Source organism: Musa acuminata, chromosome BXJ2-5 (assembly GCF_036884655.1).
Source record: "Musa acuminata AAA Group cultivar baxijiao chromosome BXJ2-5, Cavendish_Baxijiao_AAA, whole genome shotgun sequence".
NCBI lineage: Eukaryota > Viridiplantae > Streptophyta > Magnoliopsida > Zingiberales > Musaceae > Musa > Musa acuminata.
Window position 1 is genome coordinate 7,826,858 of NC_088342.1, and position 10,900 is coordinate 7,837,757.

At 43.9% G+C, this 10,900-nt stretch overlaps 3 protein-coding genes across 5 annotated transcripts; all 3 read right to left on the reverse strand.

The window, feature by feature from the left end:
- Window positions 1-65: 65 nt before the first annotated feature.
- On the reverse strand, window positions 66-1,537 carry LOC103984548 (uncharacterized). The gene is made up of 2 exons (XM_009402065.3): window positions 1,131-1,537; window positions 66-1,041 (listed from the first exon to the last, which is right to left on the reverse strand). The coding sequence occupies exons 1-2, from the start codon at window positions 1,475-1,477 to the stop codon at window positions 387-389; spliced, it is 1,002 nt and encodes a 333-aa protein (XP_009400340.1). The 5' UTR covers window positions 1,478-1,537; the 3' UTR covers window positions 66-386.
- Window positions 1,538-2,282: 745 nt separating this feature from the next.
- On the reverse strand, window positions 2,283-6,153 carry LOC135612324 (probable protein phosphatase 2C 60). 2 transcript variants are annotated; one of them, XM_065108470.1, is made up of 5 exons: window positions 5,789-6,153; window positions 5,055-5,701; window positions 4,298-4,665; window positions 3,417-3,653; window positions 2,283-2,796 (listed from the first exon to the last, which is right to left on the reverse strand). In XM_065108470.1, exons 2-5 carry the CDS (start codon window positions 5,371-5,373, stop codon window positions 2,530-2,532), a joined length of 1,191 nt encoding a protein of 396 aa, XP_064964542.1. In that variant the 5' UTR covers window positions 5,374-5,701; window positions 5,789-6,153; the 3' UTR covers window positions 2,283-2,529. The 2 variants fall into 2 exon arrangements, with proteins under 2 accessions (XP_064964542.1, XP_064964543.1); XM_065108471.1 differs by lacking the exon at window positions 5,789-6,153 and having other exon boundaries at window positions 5,055-5,477; window positions 5,557-5,696.
- A 1,368-nt stretch (window positions 6,154-7,521) lies between these two features.
- Window positions 7,522-9,234, reverse strand: LOC103984546 (NEP1-interacting protein 2). Of its 2 annotated transcripts, XM_009402063.3 has the most exons (5): window positions 9,005-9,210; window positions 8,465-8,643; window positions 8,253-8,336; window positions 8,000-8,167; window positions 7,522-7,933 (listed from the first exon to the last, which is right to left on the reverse strand). In XM_009402063.3, exons 1-5 carry the CDS (start codon window positions 9,183-9,185, stop codon window positions 7,811-7,813), a joined length of 735 nt encoding a protein of 244 aa, XP_009400338.2. In that variant the 5' UTR covers window positions 9,186-9,210; the 3' UTR covers window positions 7,522-7,810. The 2 variants fall into 2 exon arrangements, with proteins under 2 accessions (XP_009400338.2, XP_064964544.1); XM_065108472.1 differs by having other exon boundaries at window positions 7,635-8,167; window positions 9,005-9,234.
- Window positions 9,235-10,900: the final 1,666 nt, after the last annotated feature.

A 10,900-nucleotide genomic window follows, 5' to 3' on the forward strand; every position in this document is an offset into this window, starting at 1 on the left:
TCGATCTACGCTAGCATTCCAAAGAATCCTCGTAGTTAACAATTTGACCCAAATATCAACCAGCGGAAAAAAAGAAATAATTTGCATTCTAAGAATTCCTCAGAGCCAAGTAAAAGTACACAGTTCTTACTTACTGCATTTCTGGAGCTGCTCCAGAAGATGAAGAACTCTTACACGCATGGCAAGATCCACCGAACTCCCAGGAGGAGAAGATCAATGATGCAGATTCACCAGGTGTATCTGCGCCTGTAACGAGGAGAAGATGTAAGGCACTCCTTTATCTTCCTTCAGTGTCTTGCAATCACTGCCTTGCTCTTGATATATGCCGATGCCCGTTCTCCCTGGCCTACAACCGAAACCCCCAAATTCCAGCAACCATGGAGACCCTAAGCTTTTAACTTTCTGAACTCAAACCAGATCTCGTAATGGTTGAACAACAAGCTATCGTGTGTACGCTTCCCAACGTACTCCAATCCCAAATTCGTGAGCCTGTTGGTGCACACATCGCCGCCCAATCGTGAACAGAACTTGATGTTGTGGGACACAAAGATCCGACCTTTCTCGAGTTTTAGCCTGGCTGACAACCTCTCCATGCCCACCCAGACCAGCGCGTCGGGCATGTGGAGGAACACCGCGCTGGCATATATGAGATCATAGAGCACGTCGGACCCGAATCGATCGAACTCCATGTCCTCCCCTCGGAGAATGAGCGGCCGCTTGTGGAGGAGACCCTGGGAAGGGATCTCGTAGCGGAGCGCGGCCATGAGGGACAGCTCGTCCCGCTCGAGGCAGTGGAATCTGGCCGGGTCGAGGTACCGGATGAAGTGAAGGCCGACTCGGAGCGTGCCGCACCCGATCTCGAGCACGTGGTCGGCGGGCGAGAGACTGGCGGCGGTAGCGAGGAACTCGAAGACGTCACGGCCGCCGGCCCATGGCTCGCCGTAATTACTGTGGTGCTCCTCCACCAGGAGCTCCTCGGGGCAAGGGAGGGCCGTGTGATTCTCGGCGTCGTCGCCCTTGTAGTGAGAGACGCCCTTGAACCTGCAGAAAACGAATCAAAATCAGATTTTATTTTGAAGGACTTGGACCAAAGTGAGGGACTTGGGTCGATCGATGGGAGAGGAATCGACCGGCGCAGGTCTTCGAGCTGCTGGTCGCGGGTGCGAGGGTTGATACCCTTGCGGAGGGAATGCCAAGCGGCAGGCGAGGATGGGGGTTCCTGGATGGAGTTGAGGACGAGTTGCGATTTGAGCCAGGCGATGTCGTCGAGGGTCGGGGAGATCGGATCTGGGGGTCCAGTGGCCGCAGCGATGGAGGAGGCCGCGGAGGTGGTAGGGCAAGAGAAGGATGCAGCAGACGAGGAGGAGGGAGCAGGGGAGAGAGAAGACAGAAGAAGGAACAGGAGGAGGGCGGCGGCCGCGGTGAGGAGGAGGAGGGATGCGGGAACGGTGATGCCTTTGGAGGGGAGAGTCGCCATTGGATCAAGCAGTTCCGCTGCACGAGATGCGCAGCAGTGACCGCAAAATGTATTGTGGTTGACGGCTCGAGCATATATTATAATTATATTACATTAAATGATATATTATATTACATTACATTACATTATATTATATTACATTACATTACATTATATTATATTATATTATATTACATTACATTACATTATCTTATATTACATTACATTACATTATATTATATTATATTATATTATATTATATTATAGTATATTATATTATATTATATTATATTATATTACATCACATCACATGACATTACATTTGCGAATTAATCGGCTTGAGCTAAGAATTAATGGAGTTCATGAAGAAATAAGATACATTTGCGAGCTAAATATAAATCGCAAGCTTCACCAAAGGCTGTCAGGTTGCACGAACATATAATAGCGTCACCACAAACGATGATAATTCACGTGGAATGGGGGGATTACCATATCGATGTTAATAGAAGTCGAGCTGTATAAACACAAATACTATGCGCATTATACATGACAAAAGCCCAAAGTTTCACCATCTCTGCTTTCATTGAAATCCACATCTCAAATGACTAAACACGAGTGCGGCCGAATCCAACAATGTTTATAAGGCAAACTTTGGATAAGCATAATAACCGCATTGGTGTGCTGCTATATGTTTGTTCCCATCTTCTCATGCAATTCATAATTAGTATGGAATGATGAACATTATGCCCGGAAAATTAAATTGCAAGGAAAAGTGCATACTTTTCCTACAATATATAGAGCTGTACACATTCCAAAAGAAAAAATATATGGAAAAATGGAAATGGAAATATATAACAAAAAAGAACCACAAGTTCCTGGATAACAAAATTTCACATTTCTATCTCTCCTCTCCTTGCTGTTCATAAAAGATAAGATGGACATCCCTTAATTAATGAGGGTGTGAGATTCATAATTGACCATCTGCAAAACATCGCTTGCAGAAGAGTCGATCGAAACAGTACGGAAAAATGTGTGCTTTAATTTAGTACAACATGAAACCACATGATCTGCCTTCAGTAAGAATTACCGAGCTTCGCACTTGCATAAGATGTAAGAGAACTTGCAGGACGATCGATACCACCTCTTATTGACACTGTTGGACCTTTGTGTGAGCTGACCCAGCCGGTAAGACTTGAATCGAGGAACACAACGACGACAGTAATGTCATCATGAAAATGCCGGCGAACTCCACGATCAATCTTCTTTAGATCAGAGTACCTCATCTCTCTTTTCTTTGCCGCTTCTTGTAGTGCAGCTTTGACAAGCCTCCGAGCAATTCCCTGCAAGAATCAATGTCAAGGATTAATGATGTAGTTCCTGTTGCAGATTGAAGCATTACAGCTGAAAGACAAAAGGTGGCAAAGCTTTGGGTAACAATGTTATCTTTTGGAAGAAGGCACAATATCAACTTAAAATTAAAGCTAAATATTGGAAAACAAATTGAAGTTAGAAAACCCCATATCAGCTCGGACATTCATGGTTAGCCTAATTGAGGAATTTCACTCTACAATCCGAAAATGTTCTAGATAATTTCACATTCAACGAAAAAGGATGCAATTCTCTTTGCCTTAAAAATCTGAAACCGTTCTTCTAGAAAATGATATTCTAGTTTATAAAAAAAAATCAGTAATGAAAGTTCACGATCAGAAACTTATTCAACTATCATGATTGTATTAACATGTAAAATTGTGCATGCCCACTACAAACTCTTATTCACATAAATTCACATGCCGTTAGAAATAAACTATTTCTGTCATTGAGATCTCCCCTCAAACAATGGTAAACAGTTAGACTCTCGCAATTAATTTCTGGATCATATAAGTATTGAATGTGGCTTCATTGTGATATACAAGTTGTGCTCCCAGTTTAACAACTAGCTATTTTGTGATGAAGAACATACACTGCATGGATTATTTTGAACGATGTTGACTGCTTCCTGATTGCTTAGATGCTCCCAAAGGCCATCAGAGGCAAATATCAGAAACTGATCTTGCGGCTGCAATGGTAGTACAGAAATTGATGGTTCAGAACTAAGAATTGGTCTTTGGAAAGGCTCTCTAAGAAGGAACTTTGCTTGCAAAGGCTCCCGGTTAAACTCTGTTTTCTTAAGGTACACGTCTCCAATCGACCTAGAAACCTGCAAGCAAGATCATAAACGCCTCAGAGTTACAGTACCTACTGCTGATAACAAACAGAACATCAGGAAATATATGTTTATACATGCCACACTTTGCCAAAATTAACAATATTTAATTGCAGACTTTGCCAATATCTCAACTCTGTAAACTTTTCAGAGTTGCATGCATGCCACACTTTGTTCATTAATTCTATTTGCATAATCGAATTTCAATTTATACCGTAGTATGCATTGCGTTTTTGAGATACTATTTGTGATCACTCTTAAGTAACCATGCATCATTTTGAAATATGAACATCTAATCAGAAGAATGCTTTACACAGGATGTATAGCAATCTTCTATCAACACCAATACCCATATAGAAATTAGGCTGTCGTGAAAAGAAAACCTGTCCATTAAAAGCATCGATACAAGAAACACATGCAACATAGACCTAAAGGATGAATAATGTGACCTTGATGACAATAGGATAGAGTGGAGGACATCCATCCACCAAAAATCAGCAAGAGATATACTTAAAAAGAGAAACTAATTCCTCCAAATTGATACTCGTCCATCATAAAGTTCTAGATTTGATTAATACTCATCCAGGGAAAATAACAAAAATATGAATTGGCATAACGACGATTTGATTAATTTTTACCTGTATGACTCCCTTGACACGCCAAACATTATGTTTTAGAACTACAATCTCAGAATCATCTGGATGCAAGGCATGCAATTCTTGTCTGACTGACTCAATCCCTGCATTGTGCTCTTCTGATAACTGGACAGCCAGAACTTCTCCAGTTGCCTTGACAAGCCTACCTAAAACAACACGGGAGTCTCCGAGGTTTGCAATGTATAGGGTTCCGCTGCAGATAATGCCCGCCAAACAGCAGGAGCCAACGGCTGCTATCTGAGGTTTCACAGGCCATTGTTTGGTTACCAGAGATAGGAACCCTTCTTCCGTCGCTTTGAATGCCTTCCGTATCACATCAGCTGAAATTGATTGTTGCTCCGATGCAAATCCTGCCATGCAACATATATATCAGATGGCATGATCTGGGGTGATTTTTGGCTATAGTTCATATAAAGAATTAACATTTTTATACATCGGAATGACCAAAAAAGGACCAGCACGAATTATATAGCACATGGAAATCTTATCCTGTAGCAAATCCTAGAATATGACTGAAAAGCTAGGAGACAAAATGGAGCTGATTACACCAGAAGCATTAGGAAAAAAAATCATATCATACCATGTGTCAAGATAAATTGCGTTCTAAGGTCAGAATAATGCTAACACAAACTCATTAAGGGAGAACTATTGATCAGGACATTGAAGGATGTCGATGCACCATCCACATAAATAAGTACACAACGGCAACAAGGTTCACACTCCAGCTTCAGAAACTTACTCTTGAGATGATGGAAAAGATGATCGTTGATGTACCGGGATGTTTCTGGGCCACCATGTCCGTCGTAGATCCCCACGAAGGTCCCGTAGGGGCCGAGCCCATGCAAGCTCAGCGAACCCGACTCAATCTGGCTCTGGTCCTCAAGTAAGCTGTTCGCCTGGACAACGGCCATGGAGAAATCCCCATTCGCAAGCCGTCCTATATCCTTGTACCAGAGAAGCCCGTCTTGCCGCCCAAGAGCGTCGGTGCCCGAGTGGTCGTGCCGCCGTGACGACGGCCCCCAGCAGGACCTTAGGAAGTTCATAAATCTCTCCGTCATCCCTCATCTTATGGGGAACTGCCTCGGGTTTTCGACGACATCAAAAAAATTGTTCTTGACCAATTACAAATCATACCGCGGAAGCCCCATATCTCTCTTAATTCCTAGTGATTATGAGAAGAAGAAGAAGAAGAAGGGACGTGAAATAAAGAAAAAAGCGCAAAACAGCGAAAATATCACTACCAAGCTCCAAAATTGCCAAGTCGGTTAAACAGAACAAAATTGCTGCTTTCCGCTTCGAATTCGGCAGTCTCTCAATACCACCAACGACTGATCCGAAAGAAATAAAAGAGCATCTCAATCTTCCTACCTTCCACAAGAACGCATCCTGCGTTTCCTCCAAATAAACAAGAATAACATATCAAAACCTGTCCTTTCTTTCATTAAAGATCACAACAAGGAAAAAACCTCCGACCTTTCTCCGAAGAAAATTACGCAATATCTGGGCTCTTTCGGGCGGGGATCAAGCAAATCACACAGGAGGAGAGATCTCTGTATCTCCGCCGAAGGATTCCGGAACGAACAAAGCGGAGAGCTAAAAGGACAGATAGAAAAAAGGAGGCTCCTCTCGCTCTGCTCTCGATTACCCGGCCCGATTCGGACGAGCCATTGGGCAGGGAAGAAGACGGAGAGAAGAGGGAGCTTAAAAAAATATGGGATACGAACAAATTAGAGACAGAGAACCCCCAAAGAATCCAACCAAATAGAGCTCAGAGACAGCGAGGCGCAGGCCCCGGCGACGGGCTCCACCACCACCACACAAACACGAGTGCAGATGCGCAGATCAGGTAAACGATGGGTAGGCGTATTGTACTCACCTTTTCTCATCTCCCCCCGGAAATGACCTCCGTTACCGAAACCCGATTCGGAATTAGTCAAAACGTTAGTATTATTTGGATGCAGACGGATCCGACCCGATAACATCACCGCACCACCGTCATTTGAGGGAACGATTCCTCCCCCCTCCCCCACCCCACCAAATTGAACCACAGCCGAAGGCCGGTCCAACAATTGGTCCATTGGCAGCAACCGCCGCTCCGCTTGCAACGCAAGAATGCCATCGGTGGAGAGTTGGATCGTGCCGGTGCGATCGCGGCAGCCATGTCAACTGATGGGTCCCTCGCACTCGTAGGATGGGACCATTTGATCGTGTCCAATGGCGATAATGGCGGTGGAGAAGTGGTTTAGGTTACGATTGCGATGGGAGTGGATGGAGGATTACGAACCCTCCGACCGGTCTGTGCATGGTTGACCTTTACGTTCTAATCCCCACCTGACCTAATTTTGTCATCATCAGACAATAGATCTTGTTAAGCTTGTGGTGGCCATCCATGCAGGGAATCTCGTTGCAGTGATCACACACAACATATAAAAAGAGTCGTGAAAAGAAGATAGGGGATTGGATCTCTGAGATTATCGATGACTCTAAATCGTGAATCATGCATAAGCATGCAATATCTATGTCTTACTCTCACACAGACAAGATTTAGTATACAAAGATAATTTGATGTGAAAACTTATACTTTCCTCCGTTTGGGGTGGAAAGACATATGTCCGCCTACCTGTGCAAGCTTAGAACAAGCAGTAGGATATGCTACCGTGTTTTCTATCTGCTAAGAGTGTTTTGCTCGCAGGGTTATTGTTCTTGCTTGCTGCTGCTAAAATTAGAGTAGCAGTGGCTAATTTCTTACTCCTTTCTTGCTGGGCGGGATGTCATAATCAATTGCCCATGCTTTAATGCCTTTATGCAACCGCCTCTGGTGCTGTTGCAGAACCCACACAGCGCCGCGCCTGCAGCAGATACAGAAGAAGAAGAAGGAAGAAGACAGAATACAGAGACAAGGAGACCTCTGTTGAATTCGATTATGACATGGGGCTTCAGCTTCCTGTGTTGGCAACATTTCCAAATGTCACGGCCAACCATGTCGTAGCGTAATCCAAAGAATCATCCATCAGCTACTTACCGACTGCATGTAATTACTCATCGGAGGAAAAATGACACCTTGTTTTGCCATACTCTTTGTCTCTTCAAATCTATGTATGTATTGCATAAAGATCATACGCAGTAAAAGCTAACAACAGTACACATTTCTTGACTGTGCATGCATCGCTTTAATATGCATTTATTCACGTTGAAAAGGATGGAACTGATTAAAAGCCAAGAAAGCCTGATGGGTTGAAGTAACTCTCTTCTCTTTCAAGCCAAACACATCCTTAGTTTCACCAAGAACGAAATATATTAAGCTGGGAGGACTTTACCATCACAAAAGAGGCAAGTACTTGTTTGAGGGGAAGATGAGGAAAGCTAGTACATGAGGTGTTAGCTTATCAGCGAGAAGGAAAGAGGGGAATACACCCTTGTTGGTTTTGTAAAAGGAGAGACTCGAAAGAGAGGAAAGCAAGCTTGTACATACCAAAATTCACAGAGAGAAGAGATCTAAACATCCCGCCTACACAGTGGACAAGAGGCATGCCTGATGACCCAGCTATCGATGCATGGCGAATGGAACATGTGGTGGCAGTGGGGCAACTTCCTCGCCATTTCTCCAATTTGTAAGTCCTGAGATGAAAGGTGAGGTGAATGGTAGCTGTGTGCAGCACAAGTTTCATGAGCAGTAAAACCTACCTGCAGGCAGACCGAGCAGCAATTCTTCTCCCCTGTTGCGTCCTCACGGTCTTGGGTAGTAATTCTGAACTTGGGAATTCTGTCGATTGCATCCATGGGCAATCCTCTGATGCCTCCGGTCTCGAAGAAATCGAGACTCTCCATGAAGGGCAAACTGAGAGCACTCATCTGAGGACGTTCATCGTATATAAACCACATGGTAGGGGTAGTCTCAGTAGGTTTGAATCTCTGCGACTCAGGTAGAGAAACATACCTGACTCTGTACTGCACTCTGTACAGCTGGGCCAACCTTCTCCCGAACCAGTCTTCCGCTCAATAGGCTAGAGATTATGTCCATCTGTAGAACTCAAATTAGAACTCACTCGAATCAAGCATTCGGAGTTGCGCCACTAAAAGGTTGTGATATCACAGCCAATATCTGAAGCTCAGGCTTCAAAAGAATAGGGACAAGCGTTGGAGAATTACCACGTAGAGAACACTCCAAATCCCTGACTCCTGGGAGTTCCAGAGGTCAAGAGATGATTCAACTACTTCGATGGAGAAGACGGCACCAGAAATAGCTCCGATTCCAGCCCCTCGCAGCAGGCCGCTCTCAGTCGCTAGGCCTATGGGAGCACCTGTGATGGCCCCGACCAATGAACCAACTGCACAACATGACAAGGAGAACCATTTGTTGGTATATCTCGTCTGTATGAAGCGGCAGGAGCTCAAGAACTCATACTTGGGAAGATCTACAAGCATATTTTAGATGATTCAAGAAAAGAATAGGAATCGGCACGGGAACAGAGACAGTTATCCAGAGAAAATTAAGCAATTCGGGTGGAAAATTGTAGGAATAATCAAGCAATTCATCACCCTCTCCATGTTATTTCTCTCTAACGGAAAAGAAATATTCGCGGGATGAGAAAATTAGGGAGACATCCCTTCTGGAAACAATCAACACCGACAGCGGCAAACTGCAGAAACAGGAGGAGGCAAGAGAGGGTCAGAAGAGAAATAATCGACCTATCGCGAAGACACAGGTGACTACGGCGCAAAGTACTCTCCCAAACATCTGAAAGACCATGAAGCTGTATCCGTCACTCTCTCTGCCCTCGGAAGAAGAGAAGTGAGAAGAAGAAGAAGAAGAAGAAGAAGAAGAAGAAGAAGAAGAAGAAGAAGAGGATGAGGAGGAAAGGAAATCCATGTCCTACTGTTGAGGAGTAGGTGGGATGGGCTGTGGACGTGAGGGTAATATATACAGAGAGAGAGGGAGACATACATGAGAGAGGTGCTTAAATGTTGAGAGTGAGGGAGCGAATGAAGAGCAGAACCGACCCCCATGCACGAAATGTATTTGACCTTATGAATGTATTTTCGCAAGCCTACGTTGTCCTACCTACGCCGGAGGTTAAAGAAGCTTCCTCGGTTCCTTTTCACTGGTTCTCTGTGGTGATGGTTGCAAGAAAATGACTCGCAGCAAGAAAACCACGGATGTGCAATGAGTACCAGTGAAGTGCTCAACAAGCACTTTCTCTTTGAGTTCACGGAGACATGCCAACTAATGCTCCTCCTCCTCCTCCTCCTCGAATCACACAAGAATGGACTGAAACTGACCCGAGGGATCATGGGCGTGGAATTGACTTGTGGCTCAAGATATGGGCGTGAACTTGTATTGTATGTAATCTGAGACAAATGAATGTGTACCTCCGTCCTTCATGAGGTGGCCCATTTAGTAGCACTCAGAATTAGCAGTGCCCTAAATATCGTGAGGATAATAAATGAGACAGCTCATGCAGGGCAGAATTCAGTACGAGCATTCGCGGTTGGGAAAACGTCGTCTGCAGCTTCTTCAATTTTGAAGTAGGAGGTCGAGTGAAAGAGAAGACACGAAATGCCCTCCGCTTGCTCTGTATTGTGGATGACCGCAGGTACTACCACAAGGAATTGAAAGAGGGCGGCCGACAAGATGATTAATCTGCGCTCACGACATTACGAGCAAGAGAGCAAATGGGGTGTCCTCGGTCAACGTTCTTCGTGACCATGCAACAGACTGCATCAAGAAGAAGCTTAGATTAGGGTGCTGTCGGTCATGAGCGGCCGGCCGGTGTTATCCCCCAGCACCACTCTTGCAGATGGTGTGGTTATGTCTCTAAGCCATCGTTTAACTCATCCCACATCCATCCACAACACAAAAATATTTATTTACAAGTTGGATTGGTCATCAAGTTTTTTAGTTGGATAGTGCGTGGAGACGAAGGCAGTTGTCAAATAATGAAAGGGGTGAAGTAGATGCTACCATGCTAATGGAAAGCTTGGAAGGAAGCTTATCTGCAGAGTGTATAGTGTAGGACTTGGCCGTAGAACAAGGAAGAGGTGAGTGCTACCAAACGGTTCGGTAGCAGATCACACACATCACTCTACGAAGGAGGAGTGATGTTATTATTATGAATGTTACGTAAACGTTAAGCAAAGAGAGAAGAAAATTATGGAGAAGTAAAAGAAGGGAGAAAACGAGGAGGAAGAGAAGACCGGTAGCTTTAATTGATTAAGGAAATGGAATTTGGAAAAGTGAAGGGTGAAGGATAGTTTTTTGCACCAAGCGAGGCCTCTGTTTCCCTTTCCTTCCTTCTTCGGTGTGTTAGCAATAGAAATTAAATTGTTCTTAGAATTATGTTACTTGGAATATAAAACATTCAAGTATAGAAAAAATCAAATGTTCTATAAATATTTTATATATCTCAGGTTTTGATTAAAAAATACGAAGAAAATATATTTTGACTACTCATATGTGTTCTTTAATATATCTATAGGAATCGAAGAATCGATTCGGAGAGTCTCATTATTTTTTTATATAGTGAAATTTTAAAAAAATATAAATATAAATAAGGAGCATCGAATCGCATCGAGTTTTATACTCAA